The following is a 24608-nucleotide window of genomic DNA, read 5'->3' on the forward strand; positions in this document are numbered from 1 at the left end:
AGGACAAAATTTTTACCAGTGCCACAACGGACAGGTTATGAAATAACAGTCCAACCTTCACTACAAAAAAATCTTTCAGTTATTCTAACGCTATGTTTCCAAAGAAAGCATCCAAGATTATCAGCAGAAATTATAAACATGTTCCTGTTTTCCTGGCTACGCGCATGACATATTTTCTAGTTCTGTTCTTAAGTACGAACCATCAGTTGGAGTTGTTTTCCTGGATTAACGCTGCTACTAGAATTCTGAGTTGTGACACATTTTAATGTAGCTTATGGATCCAAAACTCTTCCATTTATATGTTTAAACATTTTCTCAGTGAACTTAACAGAAAAACTGCTGGTAACCAGGTTTCTTTTGCAATTATAACAAATACACTGGATTTTAGGGGTATTTTACAGTATCACTTTAGCAATTAGCATTGCTACTTGCAAAGGATGGTGTCATTTTGCTACACTAAAAGATACAGTCCTAAACATTCCTCGATTCTGTTATACAGAGTCATCACTGACATAGTATAGTCTCATGAAATCTCTGATCAAGATAGGCCAGCAAAGGCAGAGCTCGTAAGTGCTTTTTAATTAGTTATTCAAAGAATAGCACTAATTATTCTTCTTGTAGGTCACTAGCAACATCTCAGTTACATCCTCATTCATTATGCACGCTCTAAGCTAACCTCAAATTTTCTGTTAATAGATTTCATAACATCTCCAAGCCAAAACATAATTTAGAATATTGGATGCAACCATTCTTCTTTGTTAAGTCACTTCAATAATGATGTTATTGAGGAGCAAACTTGAGAACGAGCCAAACCATATACTCAGCGAACTGAAAGTATGCAAGACGGGTAAACGTTTTGCTCATCTAATCAGGCACTTTAACAGGAAAAAACAAACAAAAATCACTAGATGCTACGCTTTCTCTTAAACAAATAAGGCTTAAAATAAATAAATAAAAAGAACACCTTTCAAACACTGAATAAAGCAGAGGTGTCTTTCCAGTCTGGAAGCAGACTGCTGTAGTATCTATGACAGCTTGGCATTGTGGCAAGAAACAACAAAATGAAAGCCAGACTGGCCGAGGGAGCTGGCTAATGTCACTGCACTCCAGTGGTGGAGAAGGAGGAGGTATTTCCCCCCCTAATCCGGAACAAGAGGGAACATCCTTCTTGCTGGCTTTTTAAGCCAGTAAGCACATAGTAAGTAGGAATCTAAGGATTAACACACATGAGTGCGATAAAATAGACATTAGCTGATGTACCAAAGGGAGAGCAGTCACTAACAGGTAAGTTAGGAAAGAGGCTTTAGGGAAGGGAGGGAATAAAGAGAGATAAGGCAAGCATAGCAAAGAGACATTAGGCAACTTGGAAAGAAACACTGTGTAACATTCTCACCTACATGACTAGCAAAGCCTATTTCTCACTTCCCGTCAACTGCTACCCAGAGCAGCCACACTCGGGAAGCATGGACACAACAGTAAACGGTTGCTTTAGAGAGAAGACTGGAACGTGGTGGCACAGATGGATCATTCTTAAAAAACATATACCGTAAACCAAACCTTGTAAGAACCACGCTAATCTCGTGTGCAATGTTATCAAAATTCCACTGCTACCTTTCAAAAAGTACTTCCATGGGAAGCTAGGTGCCCAAGTATATTCGTTGATCTTGGCCTGTCAACCAAACAAATCTCTCCCTCCGGCACCCCCTTCCCAAAGGATAACAGCCTCAACAAGAACTGAGAGATATAACTAGCTTTGGCACATCCAAAAATCAAAAACAGAACTGGATTTTGCCCAGTTCCATCACTAATCACCTCTCCTTGAAATCTGATAAACCCACAGTGGTCTTGATGCTCTTCAGTCCAAACAGAGTGAGTTTTATCAGCAGCAAATTTAAGTCTGATTTATTAAACTGCCCAATCTGTATATGATTATATGTCACAAAATGAAGCAATTGGGGTGCAGTGGTGGTCCATGAGAGTCTCAGCTTGTAGAACGCTTCCACACAGTCTTCAACTTTTTCCCCTCCAACAGCGAAAAGGGAAGGAGCTGTTCAAGCATAAAGATCTTCCTTTACCTCATCATAGTCTTGAGCAGAGATAAGCTTTCATTCTGAGGGTTGGCAAGGGCCTGGGAGAAAACGATACCTGTGCTGTCAAAGTTTCCCAGCTAGCAAAAACTGCCAGCCTTCATCACTCAGTAGCAGCAGCAGTACTTATCAGGGTCTGAAATGGGCAGCAGCCAAAGACTTTCAATATTTTTCATCTCAGAAGTCTAGCTATCTGGCAAGCACAATGGGATTAGCTTGCTTCTACTTCTTTGGGAGAGCTGGGGATCCCAAACATGTTGGTAGAAGTCCCAGACTCACAATTTAATTACTACCAGGATCCACTGTATTCAAAGGGAATTGTCTCACTGCAATTTGATCATCCTACAACCTCAAGCTTTATCGATCTTAAAATAGTAACCATGGCAAGAACAGCTGGGGCTTCTCCAGAACATTTACTATCTACAACATATAGAATAATTCTAGAATTTCACTGTGAAACTGCTCAGGGCTAAAATTAATCTGAGGGGAGAAAAGTAGTGAACTGTAACCCTAATCAATCTTTCCTACTCAGTTCACAGGTCAACTAAGCATTTCTGCCAGAAAAGGCAAGAGGGTGGCAAAGGACTGTTTCACTTCTTTCAGTTGCATGGACAGTTGTAACAACTTGAGGTATTCAATGAACTAAAGCAAAGGCCACAACAGTAAGCCTCAGGTGCCATGAAAATAAGTACCTTTACACAAGACAATTGCTGGTAAGAGACAGAGGGGTGCAAACATGCAACTATGTGGTTTACCTACATAAGAGCAGTAATTATTTACAGTGCCCTTTATAATAAGTGGCTGACATGTAGTTTTGATTACTTCAACACAACAATCATCTTCATGATAATATGTTTGATACGATCACTTTTAGACACTGAGCTGGAATATGAATGCACATACACTTGAACAGTTGCAATCAAGTTCATTCTTATCGAGATTTCCCTTTTGACAGTAACCCTGCTTGATTCACCATACAAACCAATTTCATGCATCTCTTATCTGAGGACAATTTCTTTTCATAATCAATAGCTTTGGAAAATAAGCATTTATAATTCCCCTGCCCAAGTTTAAGTGGCATAAACTGCAGGGTCTTATTCCAAGACAGTACTGATACAACAGTGCCTAAAATCATGCAAGGGTACATCCAGGATAGGTAAACAAAAATCATTTGTACAAAGTAGAGCACCTGCCTAATAAAAGGTCAAAGGTTATACATGTAGGCATGTGTAGACTTTTGGCATACCTATGAGGAGGCTGAGTCTGTTTCCTGAGAGCAACTCAGTAAAAAGATCTGCCTGTTCTGGAACATGACAGCATATTTTTTAATTTTAATATATATTTATACTTTTATTTTTGCTGTAATATACATATAAAAGATACATAATACTTACACATGTAAATTTCTCACAGGAAACTCATCTCTTGCGGACTAATGATACTGGCCTTACTCTGTAAACGGATCTCAAAAGGTATTACTTATCAGTAAGTTAGGCAGGCTGCACTCACATTTACAAACACGGCCACTGTTTGTTTCATCAGAACACCGTGGGTTTAACGTTCTGGAGGAACTGACTTTTTAGGACTTAAACACACACTTAAAATGAGACTGAATTACAACCAACAGTTGTTACTAGGAGTTCCTTCCCTTCAGTCACTTGCTTATCATGCAGTAGGAGCCTTCTGTCTTATTTTCAAATATAATTGTAAACTGAAGTTATCTACCCCAAATAACTCATAACTCAAACATGTAAATGAGTGACAGATGGATTCAGGAAGAAAGATGACAGAGAGTAATAATAAGGCAATAGCGGTCAGGCCTTTGATACATCACGACGTCCAGGATTTTTTGAAAAATTAAGGGCAAAGCAACATTTCAAATAAAAATTTGGAGGATGATAATGAGACAGAAGTCCCCAAAGTTTTCCTTCTCTAAACAGCAGTGAGAAAGCAGAAGGGCATTCATTTGAAAAACTAATGTGTGTGTGTATGTGTGTGCATATATATATATATATATAAAAATAAAAATAAAAATCATAGTATCAGTATTTGTGATAAGTTAAAGATGCTAGTAGAGCAAAAATGGATCAGGAAGTGCCATTAAAGTACATCTATTAAGCTTACGATGATGAGTTACTTGATGACAAGCTGGAAAGGGTGGAGAGGAGAAATCAGCAGAAGATAGGAAAAAAAAACCAACAACAACTCTCTGAGCCTGTTGCTTTCATTCTACCGATCTTTGCAGCAACATCCTATGACATGATATATATATCTACAGCGATACTGAGAATACATTACTTGGAAAAATGTTGTAACAGTTGTAAGAAATACTACTGCCCGTCTTAACTGAGAAAACAGAACTTCTTCTAACATTACATGAGTTTGTGTTTCAAAGTGCCTGCGATTATCAGGGACATGGTTTATAATTCCAAGCTAGTTGTTGTACTGATCCGGTTTATAATTCCAAGTTAGTTATTGTACTGATCCCAAGAATCACTCTATCTTAATGTTCCTTTTTGTTTTACATAACTAAAACAAAGTGAACAGTGATCTCTTAATCAGAAAGAGGAACGTCACCCTTTAATCACAGCTTGTCCAGTTACCACATACCATATAACTTACATTCTCCAACAGGAACTGACTGCGTTACTCTTGAAATAGGCAGGAAACTTAAGAGATAAAAACTAACCACGAATGAAATGTTTAAGGTAACTTGACAAGCTAATTTATTTTTAGACACGTAGAATATTCCCTGAATGAAACGCATTATTTTTATAAGGCCCTAGCAAGTTGTAAGTATTTATACATTATGAAGTAAGATCAGGATCGGATTTCTACCGCTGCTGCTGTTGCTTCTACGTCTGCAGCAACCTCACAGATGGACAGATCACAAGATACTGTCTCTTTGAAACATCTAAGAAAGAATTTTTTTTTTTTAGCCTGAGGAAAAATTAAAGATAACCCCACCAGCAGCCAAAGGAACCCATTCTGAGTGCCCCCTAAAGCCTGTCATCTCCAAAAGTGAACACGCGACAGTTCAAAAAGCAAACAAACAGGCAAACAAAAGCACACTCTGAAATGACATGAAGTAACGTTTGGTATGCCGGAAAGACTTCCTCTTTACCGCGACTATAAAAGTGACTAACGTGCACATTCATATGAAGAAAATTCCAAGAAATTTTGTCATGGTGTTTTGCCGGGAGATGCCACTATAATTTTCACCACCACTGACTACCCAAACCTTAGGAAAGATAAGCACAAGAGTTACAGCAAGGGATAAGAATTCATGCCGAGAGAACGAAAAAGCACAAAAACCTGAGAAAACTCTCCAAGATGCGACAGAGGTAGCAGAAAATAATCAACTCATACGAGCTCAAAAGCAAAAGAGTGATAACTGGAAGCTCAACCGAGCGAGGAGCGATAACGGGAGAGTCTTTTGGACAGTTCCCATCCCCAAAACACCTGCTTGACCCAAGCACGCGCACGCACTTCAGCGTCTTTCTGGGTCTTTTTCTTTTTTTTTTTGGGGGGGGGGGCCTAACTCAGCAGGCATGGGGGTGGGGGGGAAGGGGAGCCGGCAGGAGGCGGAGGGAGGGCCGGCACTCACCGTGACTGTCCTTCTGGCCGATGCCCTGCGTGCGGATGAGGGCCGAGAGCCGCCTCACGTCCCCCTTGAAGACGCACTCGTGCACGGGGAAGTGCGCCGGGCACTTGTCGGGCTCGGCGGCCAGGCCGGTCCCGCCGCCCGCCGGCCCCCCCTTGAGCTGCGCCCGGTGGTGGTGGTGGTGGTGGTGGTGGTGGTTGCTGAAGATGCGGTGGCCCCCCCCGGTCCGGCCGCCCTTGCCGCCGCTCCCGCGTCCGCCGGTGAAGAGCCCCCCGGGCGCGGCGGCCGCCTCCTCCTCGCCGGGGGCCAGCAGGTCGCCGTCCTCCTTGCTGGGTTTGTGGTCCCTGCGCAGCGAGCGCAGCTTCTCTCCGGTCATCGCGGGCGGCCGGGCCGCGCCGGGGAGGCTCGCCGCAGCCGGAGGGACGAGGCGTTCAGAGCGGCGGCGGTGGGTCCCGTCCCGTCGGCATCGCCCGCCGCAAACGCCCCGAGCCCGCGGCACCGAGGAGCCCGACGCCGCCCGCCCGCCCGCGGCAGCCCCCTCAGCGGCCCGGCGCCACCGCCGCCGCCGTCGCCATCGCCATCTTGGCCGGCTTCTCCCGCGAGAGGAGCTGCGCGGGGCGAGACTTCGCCGGGCATCGCGAGAGCGCGGGGAGGGCGCGGAGGGGCGGCGCGAGCGGCGCTGAGGCGGGAACGGTGCTGGCGGGCGGCGCTGAGGCAGGAGCGGCGCTGAGGCGGGAGCGGCGCTGGCGGGCGGTGCTGAGGCGGGAGCGGTGCTGAGGGGCGGCGCGAGCGGCGCTGGCGGGCGGTGCTGAGGCGGGAGCGGTGCTGAGGGGAGGCGCGAGCGGCACTGGCGGGCGGTGCTGAGGGGAGGCGCGAGCGGCGGGAGCGGGCGGTGCTGAGGCGGGAGCGGCGCTGAGGGGAGGCGCGGGCGGTGCTGAGGCGGGAGCGGCGCTGAGGGGAGGCGCGGGCGGTGCTGAGGCGGGAGCGGTGCTGAGGCGGGAGCTGCGCTGAGGCGGGGGCGGCGCGGAGGCGGGAACGGCGCTGAGGGGCGGTGCGGAGGGGAGGTGCGAGCGGCGCTGAGGCGCGATTTAACCCCCTCCCTAGCGTTTAAGCACATGCTAGGGCATCCGCACTAGGTATACGCCTAGCGTGCGTAGAGAGACAGCTGTTTTTTCTACAGACGGTAAAAGCTTGCCGTAGTCTCACGGAGGCCGTGAACGCAATAAGGTGTGTAAGGAGAGGGAGTAGCTGTCCTTAGAGCTAGGAGTTGCTCGTGAGCCAGGCAGCTTGTCCTCCTTCCCTGCAGTGTTACTTCACTTAACAAGACCGTGCCTTCCCACAAGCCTCGCCTCACATATCCTTGTACTATGTCTACGCGGACCTACAACGCAGCTTCCAACAACGAGCGAGTAGTATCAGCTTCCTAATTAAGACATAGCCATGAGTTGGCTGAGTAGGAGAACCGCTGTCTCTAGTGCTGACGTACTACAAGGAAAGTACCCAGATTTTCAGTCCTTTGCAAAAATCTGCTGTGATGACTCCTACAGAATCCTTCTAGGTGCGTTTCTAAAGGGTGGATCCAAGGGTGTCTTGGCTTGAGGTTAGTTACTCCACTAACAGTGGAGCAGTGTATGTTCTGTACGTTGCTGCAGGCCAGAGGTGTAGGCAAACCACACATCAGTAAGTCAGATCAGCCAGTTCACCTCATTTATAAAGAGAACAGAAGCGCTGGACTAGTTCACGGGTCATGACAGGTCAAGCGATTTTTCACAATACCATCTCCTCACAGCAAGTCAGCATTCTTGCATCTCCTCCAGCGCTCCTTCTGGGAGTCCTCTTTCCTTCAGATCGGTGAGACATGAAGAAGAAAGAGGCTCTTAATGCTGTTCCGAACAAAATGTTGTTGAGCTTCATTAGCCGTCCGTTTCCCTTGTCTGGGTGGCAGCTTCGTTCACCAAGGGAAAGGGAAACAAAAGGAAAAAACAAGTTTCTGGAGAATTCAGGGACCTATACAAACAGTATTTTTTTAAAATGCACCCAGTAAAGGGGGAAGATGAGACAGTTGTCCTGTCCTTATGTCAGTATTTAAAGATGTATTATTATCTTCTAGAGAAACTGTATTAGGTAGGTTCGCTGTTTCCAAATTTCACTGCAGAAGCTGCTTCTTTAGCATTAGTTCTACAAGATTCTACTTACGATAATGGAATGAATCATTATTTAAAAATGATGATGTGTCAAATTCCAGGGAGACGATTTTTTATCGGGAAAACAATCTACAACTTGGCAAAAAGATTAGATCTGCAGTGATAAACAAATTACCTTTCTGGATGACTTCTTTCTTCACCTGGTTTGCATCATCTCTCATGCTAGTGACCAAGAAGAATTCTAGGCAGAAATAGGAACCACGAAACACAATTTCTGTGCCTGCTCCCATCAGTGTGACAACATAGTTACCCCTGCGTGTCTATTTATAATAAGGATTTTTAAATCTAAGTAAGAAAGTCATTTTTTTTTTTGCATTCATCTCTGTACTTCATTGATTTCTCTGTCAAGACGTTTTCTGGCCTTTTTTAAAATTCTTTTTTAGAGAAAATTGAAACCCATTTACAAACAGAATTTGAGAGGCTGACTTCGTTAGCAATCCAGATCTCCAGCCTATTCTCCAGCACTGCACGAGAAGCTGTTTGCCCAGGTGCCATGTCAGAAACATGTATAGGGCATAGCCAGTCTGTATGCTATACCATTATATACTGTTTCAGGTGCTAGTTGATGCCTCTTAAATGTTGGAAGCTTCAGCTTGCATTTTTAATTACTGGAAGCCAGCTAAGAGAAGACAGAGGCATGAAGTCACTGTTTACCAGCTTATTATGGAGTGCTTTATTCAATCCAGAAATTTAATAATTGCATTCCTAATGGGAATGGCTGTGTGAAAACTGGAAGTTGGCAGTGAGTCCAGAAGACTACCTGGCTAGAACTCTACTGAATAATTATTTTACAGGTACAAATTCCTGAGAATGCTGGGCTGTTTTGGTTTTGTTTTGTTTTGCTTTTAAAACTGTCTACCGACATAACTTTGTCCTGTTTGTATTCTCCATCTTCTTAAATTACTTAACTGCTCTCTTCCAAGCACTGCACAATTTAGATAAAATTATCAGGATCAGATGTGGTCTAGAACTGTGCATTTTCTACACGTTTCTGGGTTGCAAGTCCATAGAAACTTCACCTAATGCCTTGATATACAGAAGCTGAATAGAACTAGAGAAATAATTTTTCCTAATGGAATTCCCCAAGTGGGAAATAAATAATGGAGGAGTAATTCCTCATGGGTGTATTCCTCCAGGAAGGATATGGATATTTTTAGTGCCCGAACTGAATTGGCCAAAAAATAGTGAGGAATAAAAGACAAAAGCAAAGTTTGCGCGAAACCCGAAGGTAGCTAGTAAATCAAAACGATATACTGCAATTTACATTTCTTTTTCTTGTAAGCCTGCCTCGCAGTAAACAGGAATTTTTATTTATTTTTAAATTTTTATTTAAATATTTTCTTTAAATTTATTTAAACTTGGGAACAAAGTGTCTCTGATAGAAAGAGGAAAGCAAGCAAGTATGGAGAAACGCTCTTTCCGTGCCCGGGCCGGGGCCCCGCCGGGTTCTTCTTCCGGCGCCCGCGGCGGGGCCGGGCCGGGGGCGGCTCCGCCCGCGCCAATGAGGGGCCCCGCCGAGGGCCCGCCCGCGCCGGGCCCCCGGGGCGGAGCCGGACTGAGTCTCGCCGCGCCGCGCCGCGCCGAGCCCACGGCAGCGAGGCCATGGAGGGAGCCGGCGGCGGCGGCGGGTTCCTGCCGCACTTCGCCCACTTCGCCACTCGCGCCATCCACGCCGGGCAGGAGCCCGAGCAGTGGCGCTCGGGCGCCGTGGTGCCGCCGCTCTCGCTCTCCACCACCTTCAAGCAGCGGGCCCCGGGGCAGCACGCGGTGAGTGGCCCGCCAGCGGGAAACGTCGCGTGGTTTTGTTATCCCCCCCAATTCTCTCTCCCTTATTTCTCTAGGGCGCGGGGGGAAGGGGGGAGTTCAGCTAAAAGCAGCCCTTTTTGGCAGCGGGTCCCGAGGCGAGGGGCGCAGAGCAGTCGGGAAATTCAGCGTTTAACGGAGCTCCCCACCTGCCCGGGACGGGGCAAGGGAAAGGGAGGGGCACTCCCTGGTTCAAACACATTAAAGATGTGTTTCCTTATTTCATTGTTAAAGATGGCGGGGTTGTTTCTTCCCTTGAGGATGCTGTGACTTACCCTTGAAATTCAGGTTTCCTCGCAGTATCTGGTTAGACATGCAAAGCCGTGGTAGGAGAGGAGGATTATTTTCCCCTTTTAAATCCCTGTAGCGTGTGTGACTTCCAAAACTGTTGTTTTTCATCATTTTGGCTCCTGGAGTAAAAGAAACAAAACCAGACTTACTGTAATTTTTTTCTCTATTGGAAAAGATAAGTTTTCCCACAATGGACGGAAAGGCATGTTGTGTGTCAGGGAGACTTTCAATTTGAAAGTCACAGCAAGTTAAGTACTCAGCTTTCTTCTATGGGTAGACAGGCTTCCCTGTGATGCGCGCAAAGGGATTCAACTGAGGAAGCTGACCACCATATGGTGGCAGTGTCTTGGCACGTCAGGTGATTCACGTGCACCCAAAGGCTTTCATGAACCAAGGGAGATAACAATATTTAACCTGGCTACGAGGCCTGGACATTTTATCATTCACACAGACTGGGTAAGAGGTTGCTTCAATTGTCCTTCCAGATCTCATACATTTTCCATAAATATTTTGTGGCGGTCTTTTAGAAAGTACTTGAAGTGTTGAATTATCATAGAGTTCCTGATGGTCACAATGTGCATGCGAGGGAAATAACACAATTTTTCAATTCGTAAGTCGGTATTTGCCCCAAGCCCTAATTCTGAATGTCACTCTTTGCCAGTTGGGCAATAGGAATTTATCTTGTGACCTTTGATCACTTACGTAGACTAAAATTTTGACTAGTTATGAGCTAAAAACAGATTAATTAACTTGCTGAAGAACACAGGGGAAGTAGTCACAAGCTGCTGTTCTTAGGTACTGATAATACAGTGAGCCACGTTCTTACTGGAAGCTCAGTGAGAACAGCCTGTCAGATTCCTGAAGTTGTCTTTAAGCACAAACCCTGAAAGGACAAAAATACCAAGATGCTGAGCCAGGTTCTCTCTGTGACAAGCGCATCCATACATGCATGATTTTTTTTTTTTCTTGTTTAATTTTTCAGTATTCATGTAAAAGCTGTTGGAGTCACACTTGGAACTTGGCATGATTCCATGCCAGGAAAATATCTGAGCTTTCTAAAGAACTTTTTGACTGGTCTTTGTCAGTCTGGTGCTGGCCAGTGCCTAAAGCATTTTTTCAAGCGAAGGGTTGTGGAGAAGGGACACATTCTTTCTGGTAAGAACATGAGAATGAGTGGACTGTGTCAGACCAAAGCCTCTTCTCCAACAGCAACCAGAGGTGGACATCTAGGAAAAAGGGAAAGAATGTGGCAAGCGATATGATATTTCTCCCAGTACTCTCCCAGTAACCATTTTCAGATTGGGGATGTCCAAAAAAGGGCTTGGAGACAGTTCAGGGTTATTCTACTTGTTATCGTGGATACTTAAATATCTTTTGGAGTCTGCTCAGATGATCACCAATGATCACCTTAGTTTCAGTGTTAATTTCTGTGGACGCATGATCAAGATCAAGCATTATAATATCTGGGTCTGAGAGAAACAGATTGCTTTCAGTGAAGTCACCTGGAGTGGAAGGTACTCCTCATTTCACCGGATTGGGCCTCCCAGGCATCATAATTCAGATTTTGGCAGATTATTTGCTTTCTGGTTCGTGTAGATGATTCTAAATGATGTAATCCATGTTCATTTAGATAGTCACTATAATAAGACAAATATTCAAAGGTCGACTGGTGCTGTCTAGAACACAGATTCGCTTTAAAGAATAGAGAAATTAATTTTCTCTAAGTTCTTTCTTCATTAAGATACAGGCTGTGTTTTAGTCAGTCAAGAGTGGTCTAGTTTTTATTTAATTAATGCTTTATTTGAAAAGTGGCATGACATTTAAATGTGTTTTAGATTTTAAATGGATGGCACTCCATGAGATTAGTAAAGCTGTGTTGGTTGTCAGTAGCTGAATAAATATCTAGCCATTGATTTTCCAAATGGAGTGATGAGTGGCTAGTGACTGGAGCTGAACTGTGGACATCCCTTTAAAGCAAAATGAGCTTTTCACTCCAGGAACAGTTAACACAAAATATGTCAATGTATGTTAAAATTCACAGCAGATAAATCTAGGTAAAGCTCACATAAATGTCTTGCTAGAGCTCGTGGGAGTTTAATGGCAAACAGACTTGTAAGGTAGGAGGGATGGATCCTACATTGTGTACAACAGGTTGATGTAGCCAGACCATCCCGCTGTTACTGGAAAGGATGGATGCATAGCCTGAATGTTGAGAATGAGGACCTTTGAAGGAAACCTAGGACTATTATTGTACAAAACTTTCTCTCACTGCTCTCTTTTAAGTTATGTTTGTTTCTTGCTTTCTCAACAGGGTTTTGAATATAGCCGGAGTGGAAATCCTACTCGGAATTGCCTGGAGAAGGCTGTAGCAGCACTAGATGGAGCTAAATACTGTAAGCAATTAATAGTTACCTGAAAAAAAGTTGTCAGCATGTGTATCTCTTGATAGTGCTTTACAGGAGACATATATTGTGGAGGCAAGGGTGTTGAGTTTTCACCAGCAGTTGTCTGACAGCAAGACTTTGACAGTCTTTGACTGCTGGTTAGAGGCAACAGCTGTTTTGATCCGTGCTGGGAAACTTAACGTTCAGGAAAGCCCAGCTCAATCATTGGTCTTTGTATAATGACTTGACTTCTTTTTGCTGCGTTTAATACCTAGGCTTAAGTTTAAGTATGGTGTTTCATGCTGTAAATTCATCCCTGTGTAACGGCACTGAATTCAGTGACGTGATTCAGCACTTATTATCAGACTTTATTACCAGTGTTCATCGAGGGTTACACCTTATATAAACAATGCTTGTTGCTTTTAGTGAATCTACTTAAAGAGTGAGGTATTGTAAGTGAGAGTGACAGGACAGATTCCTTTTGAAAGTGAAGTAAGGAAAGGCAAGTTTGACAGTGCTGTATCGTACTAAAATTTGATCTGCCTGCCATTCCTGTTCTCTGTTGTAGGTTTAGCTTATGCTTCTGGCTTGGCTGCTACTGTCAATATTATTCACCTGTTAAAGGCAGGGGATACAATTATCTGCATGGATGATGTCTACGGAGGTAAGTAAAGCATATGTTTTTGGTCTTAATTGTGCGAATGATTAAATGTACCTATTTGTATTTCTCATTAACCTTTTGCATTGCATACTTCTGATCTTATTATTTTTCAAAGCCTTTTCACTTCATGAGAACATGAGTTTATGGTTTTCACAACAGGAGAACATGAGAATAGCATATGGTTTCTTGTAGAAATACAGGTATTTTCTAAAAGAGATTATACAGACTTGGTGTTCAGCATTCAGAATCATACCTAGCAAGTCTTATGACTTATTTGTTATGGCTAGATGACAAACTGATGCTCTGGATAAGTGAATAAATTTTTAAAAACCTTGGCAGAAAGACCTAATGAATTAGTTTTTATTTCAGGCTGTGCTGCAGTTTGTCAGTACATTACAGATGCTTATCTAGTGATCACCTAGTCACTTCTGTTTTCTTGTTTTTAATCTTTCCAGTGACAGGCTTCAAAAACAGAAAGGAACGGAATGTCTGTTCCTTACTGCATGCTAATTAAATGGAAGGAAAAGAAACATAGTAGCTGAAATATTCTCCTGGATTCTTCCTCTCCCTTAAATTCTCAATTAATTTCTGTTAAATAGAAAACAGACTCTGAAAATACATGGTGGGAAAATGTTATTAAAAGCAGGGGGGGGGAAATGATGTAAAAACTAAAACTGCTCACTTGCACGTAGCAAAGAGCTGGAAGAAATGCTAGAAGCAGGCACACTGAAATGGCCTGTGGGTCGGAGTTGTTTATTGTGTATTTATGTGATTGAATTGGTATAAGTAGATCCATTCTTTGTGATTTAATTTATATAGAGAGCGCCATTTTTGATATAACAGAAAAGAAATATCAGTTCATTCTAATTGTAACGCATTGTAAGATTGCAGATTGCCTCAGAGGCAGCTTGCCAATGTGAAAATACCCATTAGAACAGCATATGATGACTGCAAAAGTGTATTTTTGGACCAGCAAGAGTATTTCAGTTTAAGTTTAATTTCCCAATTAAAACAAGCCCAAACAGCATAATGCTATTAATTGAAAGTACTTCAGAAATCACTCTGATTCCGTATTCCTATTGCTTTTCAATGATGTATAAAATACAGCAACCTTTAAATCTTTTAGAAATAAAAACATACTAATCTGTCTTTTACAGTATACAGCATAAAACTTACACTCTGACTTTCCTTGATTATATACAAGAGACTGGAGATCAGTGAAGGGAAGTTAAATTTTGTATCTCAGTTCTTGGGATTTTTTTCCCCATCCTGTTAAATAAATTTAAAGCAAAACATTTCTTTTAAGTCTCTCTCTCTCTCTCTCTCCCTCTGTCTCTCTTTCTCTTTTTGTTAAGGGACAAACAGGTATTTCAGGAAAATAGCCATGAAAATGGGTTTGAATGTCATTTTTGTTGACTGTACAAAATTGGAATGCGTGGAAGCTTCAATTACACCAGAAACCAAGGTAGGAGAGAGAAATTGCTAATGTTATTTGCTTAATGTCCTTAAATAATTTTATTCTTACTTCTTGTATGGCCTTATGATAGGCTTTTATTTAGTGTATAAAATAAATAAATGCAATGCCTAGACATTTTTAACTTCTTAAGTCTCTCGGAAGCACTAGGAAATAGCACAGTTTCAGAGTGCTTTAAGAGTAGGAATAGGAAATCATCTGTAAGCAATAAAGACTTGTTCAGAGAAATATGTTAAAAAGGCCTGTTGAAAAGGGGAAAGTTGTCGTTGGTGACAACGGGATTAATGCTGAAAGCCTAAGGGGCTTGAGAGCAGACTGATTTTTGTTTGGGAAGTAGTCAGTGGTGTCATAGCTATAATATTATTTAAAAAATGAATAAGCCGTGTTTTGGAGTGGTAGTAATTGATCTCATGGAAGATAATACAGCTGTAAAAGACTTCCAAACTTGGACATAAAGTTTTCTTCTGGTTATGTCAGGCATTCTTCAGCTATGAAGGACTTAAGTTTTCAAAAGCTTTGCTGTTTTTAACACATAGCAATTGTTTTTGTGGAAAATAATACCTCCCAAGAAATCTTGCCTTTCTTCAGTAATGACCCTTCCTTATTTACACTCTGCAAACTGAATGGGAAGCTAAAACTCAGTAAGTTAACGTTAAAAAGCAATTAAGACTTCAAAGCCCATTTCTTCAAACATGAATGTAGCGTTTGTGTTGGTAGAACTGATGATAACAGAAGTATCCTAAATGATACTGATGATGATAATGATAAATGATGATGATGAAAAGTAACTGGTGTTTGTGAGTGAGAGAGGGGCCTGGATATTCAAGTATTGTTAGTTTTTTAGTCTGACACTATTAAAAATATATGAAAAGGAGGCAATGTTTGCTTTAAACACTGTGCAGTATACATGCATCATCACTAGCATTGTAATGTCTGCAAACTCATGGTTTATGTTGTTGAATTACTACAGCTTGTTTGGATTGAAACGCCTACAAACCCCACACTGAAGGTCATTGATATTCAAGGCTGTGCAGATGTAGTACATAAGCATAAAGATGTCCTTCTAGTAGTAGACAACACTTTTATGTCTGCATATTTCCAGGTAAACTGTTTGTTTGTTTGTTTGTTTACAATTATTCCATTATTTTGGTGTATTCAAAAGTACTTTTTTGAAAGTAGGAAGGACCACCAACAAAGAACTGTGATTTTGATCTATGTATTTAAAAATTGCCTTCTCTATTTGTAGGTACGAATGATGCACTGCTACTTTTTAAATTAGAGAAGATGGGATCCAAAATATTTTATAGCTAGTTATATAGAAATATGATGCCACCAAAAACAACATAGCTCAACAGTTAAACAAACATGCTGAATCGTTTTCAACATTCAATATTTTGGTGAACATGTGGCTTAAAAGTTTATAATTTTGGTCTCTGACTAGTCTCATAGCTCTTCTTTTTTTATACCTGGAATATATGAAGGTAAAGGTAGGTTTTTTTAAATTGCACAAGTATTTCTAAATAATAAACTTCGAAGTCTTGTTCATCTTAATGTGCACTAGAAATATTCATATACATTCATATACCAAGCTAACCCCTTGTATTATAGGGCTAATGAAAAACTGTTGTAGTTTTTTTTTTTCTTTTGGAGGATGAAACAAAAGGTGTCCTTGTGTTTATTAAGGATACTGAGATCTTTATAATTTAAGAGAGGTTTATAAAAAGTGTTAATGCTTAGCTAAAGTGGCACTTGAGTTTGTCTTGTACACATCAAAGGCTTGGTGGCTCTATATTTTTTCTTTTCCTGTATCTATTTTCCTCCTGAAAGATGCATGTGTGGAAGAAGCAAAGTGAACATCTGGAAATAAGAGCTAGTTCATACATATATCTTATATTGGCCTGGTCTTAAAAGGAAGTCTGATTTAATGATTAATTTCAGTAAGCGTTGATAGGTAATGTCTTCAAATCCTTCAAGACTGCTGTTGACACAAAGTACTAAGAAAATCATACTTCTAGAGTGATTTTTTTTTAAATATAGTAATATTGAATATAGAGGCACTGGTGTTAATGCTACTGTTCTCATGGCCAAGCATTGGGAATGCGTGCTATCTGTGTTCCTTGAAAGGACTTCCGTGTTTAATCTGAGAGCAGTGTTCTTTTGCTCTAAGTCTGATTACTGTATCACCTTTTAACACATTAGTACTCTTCAGTGTTTATAATACGTTTAAATTTTGTTCAAAACTGTTACTTAGTGACTGATTAAAAAAAGGTTGTTCATTACTTTTTGCCTATTAACATCTAGGTTTACCCTCCACCTTAAAAAGGCTGCTAACAAGGAAGTTGAACAGGTTAGAGAAGTGAGACTTGACAAACAAAAACCCGTTGCACTTTCCCCGGGTTTCCAGTTGTTCTTCCAACGTTGTATCACTAATACTGATACTTAGAAAGCTGAAAGATATTTTTCTTTGAAAACTACACCTACTTTAGTGTCTTGAGGCCTATATTTTAGATTGATTATCATTACTTATCCCCTCCTCAGCTAAGCAATGTAACTAATTTTTCATAAGTGTGAATGGGCTGTATGTTAGGTGCATTCAGTTCATTCAAATTACTTGCTCCTCTCACTGAAGTCAGTGGAAGTTAGACTGGTACCTTTGAATCACACTTTATTGTGGGTTCTTTTTATTGTGCTTATCATGAAGTCAAAGCTTTTTGTCACGTATTCTGTCTTTCTTCATTCTCTTATTTTTGTCTTGGTTTCTGTATCTATTGTTATGTTCTGGTTTTAATCACAGCATTTCTGGGCAGTTTGGGAAGGGCTAGAGTGCAAAAATAACTTTAATCAGACCTATTATTTTCATTTCATTTTAGCGTCCTTTATCTTTGGGGGCCGATATTTGTATGTATTCTGCAACCAAATACATGAATGGTAAGTATTTGAATTCCACACAACTCAGGCTGCTTGTTTAAAAGGCATTCCAAGTACCATAGAATCTTTATGTTACCTCGTGAACCTCTTCCATGTCTTACAGAAGCTTCTAAATTCATTTTGCCTTGGAGAAATCTATATATAGCTATTGCCAACTTGCTGCTAACGGTAGCAGTGAGTGATATTGTGCAAACACAGGTTGCACTGTGATAGTGTCCAGATGGTTTGCCTTAATGAAAAGAACAAATCCATGATATAAAACTGTATTTTTCAAACCCAGGCTCTCTCCAGGTTTGGCTGATTTTACAGTGTTCAGAATGAAGCAATCCTCGACAAGAAGCAGCCAACAGCGGCTATTGGAAATACACCACATATGCATACAGCCATCTGTAAAAGCAAATAGTAGGCCACAGAGCCACGTCCCAGAGCCTTAGTCCCTTCGTGGGTGCTGACTGCTGGCATAATTGTTGTGCAGTAACAGTTTGCTCTAGAAGCGCTCTGTCCTGGCTGGAATCCAGCCCTTGTACTCTCCTTCAACAGCCTGTCTCTCTTACACGTACCATTTCCTTACGTATTCTTGCCAGTCAGAGCTTTGGCCTCCACTCACGCTAGGTATGCCCTTTTCCTGATGCGCTTCCTCTCCTATTCCTCTCCTATTCCTCTCCCATTACACCTACTCTGGCTGCCTTGCTTTCTGCCAACAGCTGCAGGCAGTTCATAAAAGTGAATGCATCTGCCAGTAATTCTTAGATAGACCACTAGTTTTAGTCTCAGGAGTCTTCTTAGCTCCTAAACCATTCCTGAGGAGAGAAATACTGACATGACTTTGAAGCAGTATACCTAGAGGTATTTGTAGCCACGTTAGCTTTAATCTGGCTGCAACACAGCAAAGGGACTTCCTTGCAAGGTGGCTGCCAGAAGAGATATTAAGGGTGAAGGAAGATTTTACATGGCTGTATTGGAGCCCATTCAAAAGCATGTTCATTATGTTGTTTCCCAAACAATCCAGACTAAAATAAAGCTTAACTGTGCTACCTGTGCTATAACCACATGTTCTGATTGCGGTACAGACAAAAGCGGAAGCGTTCTAGCTGATGTTTGTTCTCGCTAAAGCAGCAGTCTGTGTTGCATATCTGCTCCACGAGAACATATTTGATTTCTAGACAAAGTCCTACTTTCTAGTAATTAGCTGCAGTGGGTATGGTAAGTATCTGGGGGCATGAGAAGAGGTCACACAACATGCAGAATTGCCCAGTGCTAACCATAACTTCAGAAGAAGCTGAAATCTGCCTTACAGTTTGTGTGTTGGTACAGGAAGGACAGCTGTAGCAATGAGGAGTCCAGTGTCTTGAAAACATGGGATTGTATTAGCACCAAGACTAAGAAAATTGGTTTATTGCAGAACACTGGAGCAGATGAAGTGGCTAATTTTGTTCTCATGTTCTCCCTGTATTTTTAGGACACAGCGATGTTGTAATGGGACTTGTTTCAGTAAATTGTGATGATCTCTATGAAAGGCTCAAATTCTTACAAAACTGTAAGTAGTCAATGTAAGAAATTCCTTAAAATGTATTATATTCAATTGTTATATTCAGATATACCGGCTCGTAATTGAAAGCGTATTGCATATACACAAGCCTGAAATCTATCTCTAGAGATGTAGCCCAAGCATGTAAATGTGAGAAAATGTACGTGACTGGAGAAGAAGTCGTAAAATAGATGTAGGAAACCTAAATTCTATTCCTTGCCTTTCTTAAGTATGTAGTACAGCCTTATGCAAGCATGGTAGCTTTCAGTATGCCCCCGTGGCTTCTTGATCAAATAAAGTTAATGACTCTGGTCTTCCCTCAAAAGCACTTTGTGGCTGCTGATAGAAAAACACTCAGAGTGTTATTTGTTACATGGGTTTTTCACCATATGGATTGTTTATAAATGTGGAGAAAGATGTTCTCAAATTTCAATGCCTGACAACAAATGGTCTAAATCAGGGCTATTCAGTCTATGACTTGTCCCTTTCTGTGGGCAATTCAGGGGACTGGCAAACTAGGATGAATTGTCTGGCGGTAGCTGCTTGAATCCAAGCACCATCTGTCACTGCAGGATTGAAGTTGAGACCATGGCAAAAAGCGCACAATCTTTTCCTGTATTCACTTGACTTCCCGCATAAGGAGAAATACAAACCTTTAAATTGTGTATCTATTTAATTTCATCTAACTTGTTTCAGTTATACTTGGGATTATTAAAACTCATTTGCAAAGCAGAGCTATTCAGCTGACGTAGAATTTGCATATATATTTTGATTTTAACAATAGAATTTTATTGCCTCAGGATTATAATGAATAGTAGTGTTCTGTCTGCCTCCTGTCTGCTACAGAAGGAGTAAAGGTATATTAGGTCTAACAGATTTCATCCTCAAGTCTGCAGTTATTAATTCACCTCATTAATTGCTTTCCTGTGTGTGTAAGATGAGGAGGACAGATGGCATTGGATTTGTCTCTCCCCTTGTCTTCTTCTAACTTTGAAATACTTTATACCTTTGCATCTGAGTGCTATGTTTGAGTTTCCAAGGTCCAAAGTAAATTCTGTGCACATGGAAGACAAGTTTCAGCAAGAATCAGTAGGAGTTATATCTGTTTGCTTCAGAGGTTAGCTTGGAAATTAGGACTGTATTTAATAGTTATATCAAAAATCTTTGTTTTATGTGTAATTTTGTCTTTTAATTTCTGTAGCTCTTGGAGCGATTCCATCTCCTTTTGACTGTTATCTATGCAATCGTGGTTTGAAGACACTGCAAATCCGGATGAAGCAACATTTCCACAATGCTTTGGCTGTTGCTCGATTTCTTGAGTCAGACTCCCGGGTGGAAAAAGTCCTTTTCCCTGGTAGGTTGGCCTGTCTTCAAAGCAGGTGACTTCTGCTGTAATACTGTCATTTATCTACCCATAACATTTGATGACTCTAGGTTAGGTGTCTACCTTGGCAATGTCTTAACATTCCTTTCCATGTGAAGAGTGTTTTTACACAGTTTAGGGTGATTTGCTTTTGTCTTTGAAGTGATGGTAATTAATGTAAACAAACTCCTACCAATGTTACTAATTTCAGGATTGCCTTCACACCCTCAGCATGAGTTGATCAAGCGGCAGTGTACTGGCTGTCCTGGGATGGTAACCTTTTATATTAAAGGAAATCTTGAAACTGCAGTTACCTTTCTCAAGAATTTGAAGGTAAATGACAGTAAATATACGCTATCTTAAAGGGAATTGAATCTGTCCTTTTGAGTGTGGTAATGGAAGAAAGTGGTTTTCCTGGGGCAGGGAGAGTCTTCCTCTATGCTTGCAAAGCTCCTAATTTATTTTGGGTGTATTCATCTCTAAATAAAGGTTATCTGTAAGTGGGACACTGATGAGAGGGAAGAAAAGGTTTCCTCAACCCACTTGAAGTGTCTGTTTACACCGTATGGTATTCTATATTCAGGTTAGCCCAGGTATTGCTTCTAATAAAGTTCTTGCATACCAGTCTTTTACAATTAGCCATAGCATTTGAAAGCAGAGAAGCTGTGGCTGGTGTAATACTACAGTAGTATTTCAAAATACTTGTCAGGAGAAAATCCCAGTGAGAAATAACATGAATCATGAAGCAAACAGGGAGCCCCTTGATTTAGAGAGTAGTTGTTTGTTTATGTTATGAGCCATAGGATTTTGTGTTTTGTCTTTGTAATTCATGCATTCTGTCTGTACTCTTTAATGTGTTTGTAAGTCTTGTTCTCTGGTTAATTTGCATTCTGCTTTTGTATTCTTGTTTTGTGTTTGTGGAAAAACAAAGCGGGAATGACTGACAAAGCAAATTAGGACTTCCTCACCCTCCCTTTCTTACTTGCCTGCCAGTTAATGTCATCAGCAGAAAATGTAAATACTAACCAAATGATTTTCCCACAGAAAATCCTTTTGAATGAGGGTGAGTATTTAATCCTGGTGCAGGAGATCAACCAGATTTACCAACAAGTTAGAGTGCAGAAGCACGTTCCAGAAGATGAGAGTCCCCTATGTGAATATTCACTTTATGCCTTTGACTTGGCCAATCATCAGTTTAATCACTAGGTTGATAAAAAAGTAAGGCCGTTGCCTTACACCAGGCTGAGACAAGAGGATTCCCTGGTTGATAGATTTAGTTTTCTGTGACCTCGCTGAGTACAAAAGAAAAAAAGGCAATATGAGCAACCAGAAGTGCAGAAAAATGTTGAAGGCAGTAAATGTGTTCATAGCAGACAAATCGGACAAATCGTGCATGAGTGCAGCCGACCCTCTAGAGAGCTGCTTTGTCATCCAGGAATATATCCATAATATAAAAATTAGTGTTAAAAAGCATTAGTTAATGGAAAACAGTTTTCAAACACAAGTCCTGTTATACACCCAGGAATTTAGGATGTTTTTCAAAATACTAAACTAACCTTCAGCAGGCCCAAGGAACCAGTGAAAATAAATCTATTCAGTCTTATTGGAATAATCTTAAAGTTGTTGTTTGTTTGTGTGTTTGTTTGTTTCACAACACTCCTGCCTTCGGCCAGCCAAAAAATATAGGTGTTACACGTGAATATTGCTGAGTGATGGTGATGATGTGAGAAGAATAGGCAAGGATATGATAGAGGCACTTAAACCTTAATCTAAATTTGTAAGATATGAGTCTCATTTTATTCAGGCGGCCTGCTCTATCTATTCACTAAATAGAATGAAAACACTGGTAGTACCCATTCAGAATCCTCTCCCTAGTGTTGTTTGTTGTTTAATTTCCCTTCTGCTCTTCGCCGTCTACATGCATTGCATTATGGGAACTACTTTTGAGTTGCATTTGCTCAACATGAGAATATTTTAATTTCAGTTTTCCATCAGTGTCTTTTATTGTCATTTTAGGAAAAATCTATTTTAAGTCTTAACAGCTCTTGACTTCTAAATGTCCACCTTTTTTCCTTATTACAGCTAATATTTTTCATAATATAAAAGTTATTGCAGAAGACTTTAGCAAAAGTATACCAAAATAAGAAAACTAAAAGTTCTTGCTTCTTTCAGTGTCTCTTTCTAAGTAAGCATTCCTACTTTTATGCTTTTTATTTTAACTTCTGTTTGCTTTTTTTTGCTGTAGCTTTTTGCACTGGCTGAGAGTCTGGGAGGATATGAAAGCCTTGCAGAGCATCCGTAAGTCATTCCTCATCTTAAAAGTCTATTAAGAAAAATTCTGAAAAGCTGCACAGTAGCAAAAGAGTTTTTGATGTCTTTTTATGGTAGTTCTAAAATTTACTAGTATAAAAAAACTGTAATGATTTGTGTGTAATTGAGCTCCAAGGGTAGGATGTTGTATGACACAAAAACAATGGCTATTTCAGAAATCTGTGCTTTTTTTAAGTATAAGAAGAATACTACCTAACTACATTAAAATGTTCTTGAATGATAATAGGCTGTTCCAAATCTAATGCAGAGAGGTAAGAAATATCACACCCTTCAGCACTGTGGAGTGTTTGAGTGAGCCAGAATTGGAACAACCCTTGGAAGCTGCCCCTAATGGTATTGGGAAGATGCATCATTTGCAAGAGTGCAAAGATGCACGCCTAAGGTGTCCTTGCCCCGGCTGCGCTGCAGGTTTCATACTCTGCTGCTCAGGGCTTTGCCAGAGCATATGTGGTCTCTGTGCCTGGTCTCAAACTTCGCTGCCTAGGTATACCTTCTTCAGCACTCGCTCGCTCTCAGTTATAATTAGACCTGCATATTAAATATATATCAAAGTAGGTTCATCAGCATTCACTTTTCCATTTCTCCCCCAAATGGTTTATGGTGCCATTGGATGATGTTTAAATTAGGCTGATAGGTCTAAATTAGGCTGGTAGGTCTTAGATCCATGGACCAAATTGTTCTCGAACCATTGTAAATTTTAACAGTATTTTTTCACTATTTTTACCAATACTGTGCTAATACTTTCCACGGTTCCTTGTTTTAATTGGGAGACTGTTCTGCAAAATATTATGGTATCAAATCCAAGAAATGAGTTTTTTTTTTTAATCTGGAAGTATTTAGTCTATTTGGTCTTATTACAGTGAGGAAAAATGCCTGCCATTCTAACTGCTTACACAAGGGGGCATATTCAGTACCTTAAACTGAACAGCATCTATCTTCACGTCAGGTAATTTTGTAGGGATTTTGGTAATACTCAACTGCCTCTGCCCAAAGTAATTGATCAGGTAGGTCTGTAGATTTTGCTGTGAAAGTAGCTGTTTAGACTCCTATCTACTCACTCCAACCATAGTGAAAATGAACATAATGTTGTGGCACCCATTTTTTTTTTTTTCTTTTTTAACCTGCTGACATTTGGATGGGGGGGTCATTTACCTGCAAGATTTACCAAACAGATAGACAAGAGTATTTATTTTAAAAAGAGGCTTTTTATTTAATTGGATATTTAAATCCAATTTACTTTTATAAAAGAATACTTACTTGGAAAGTTATGATTAAACTATGTGCTAAATCGTTTCAGTTACTTATTTTAGAATAAAAGCAAATCTTAGACTTCCAAACAGCGGAAAGATAATTGCGACCTGGTGGAAGTCACTAGCTGAGCATATGGGGGAAATAGCTTCTTCTGCAGGTACAGAGAATAAACTGTTCAGTGTAAGTAGTACAGTTTGACAAGAGATCTGCGCAGCCAGAGGTTGAAAAAATGGAGATTTGTCTTTCAGTCTATGAGTAGAAACTAAGTATGAGAAAATGTGATCTGCTAGTTTTAAAATAGCGAAGAATATAAAGCGACTATTTCATTTTAAAAGAGATATTTTCTTTATTTGATGTTTAATAATCCAGTTTTGAGTAACTTTTCTTTCCTATGCATCCTGCACACTTATTTGACAAAATAATGCTTACAAGTGTTGTTCGTGCGTCTCATTTGGATTACAGTTCAAATGATGTTTGACATAAGTTATGCTTAAAATAACTGAAGTGGCATTATTCATAATTTTCTACAAGAATAAAACTGAACAGAGTATATGTATGAGATTTATTTAAATAATTGTTATAGTTTTCTTAAACAGCAAAGTAATAAATTTTATGTAAATATTACTAAATTAATAACCGTTGCAAAGTATTGATTTGCAACCTATGAAGATCAGTCTTTTTTCAGGAAATGTCTTAGGT

The 24608-nt window shown here is 40.7% G+C and overlaps 2 protein-coding genes across 4 annotated transcripts in view; one reads left to right on the forward strand and one right to left on the reverse strand.

Annotated features, from left to right (window-relative positions):
- ANKRD13C (ankyrin repeat domain 13C) overlaps positions 1-6207 on the reverse strand; it is a 28754-nt gene extending 22547 nt beyond the window's left edge. Inside the window, exon 1 of the mRNA XM_068953520.1 lies at positions 5695-6207. Coding sequence (XP_068809621.1) covers positions 5695-6067 — 373 coding nt within the window. The 5' untranslated portion in view covers positions 6068-6207. The remainder of the gene's footprint in view (positions 1-5694) is intronic.
- Positions 6208-9419: 3212 nt separating this feature from the next.
- The window catches only part of CTH (cystathionine gamma-lyase), a 34244-nt gene continuing 19055 nt past the window's right edge, over positions 9420-24608 (forward strand). For 2 of the 3 annotated variants that reach the window (XR_011142678.1, XM_068953521.1), the window contains exons 1-10: positions 9432-9662; positions 12301-12382; positions 12942-13037; positions 14390-14499; positions 15479-15610; positions 17379-17436; positions 18896-18973; positions 20166-20318; positions 20539-20660; positions 22573-22625. Coding sequence is in view for 2 of the 3 variants with exons in the window: in XM_068953521.1 (XP_068809622.1) it covers positions 9498-9662; positions 12301-12382; positions 12942-13037; positions 14390-14499; positions 15479-15610; positions 17379-17436; positions 18896-18973; positions 20166-20318; positions 20539-20660; positions 22573-22625 (1049 nt within the window). In the remaining variant the exon portion in view is untranslated. Of the gene's footprint in view, positions 9663-12300; positions 12383-12941; positions 13038-14389; positions 14500-15478; positions 15611-17378; positions 17437-18895; positions 18974-20165; positions 20319-20538; positions 20661-22572; positions 22626-24608 lie in introns of all 3 variants that reach the window. The other variant, XM_009689138.2, reaches the window with a different exon arrangement.

Source organism: Struthio camelus, chromosome 8 (assembly GCF_040807025.1).
Source record: "Struthio camelus isolate bStrCam1 chromosome 8, bStrCam1.hap1, whole genome shotgun sequence".
Classification (NCBI taxonomy): Eukaryota; Metazoa; Chordata; class Aves; order Struthioniformes; family Struthionidae; genus Struthio; species Struthio camelus.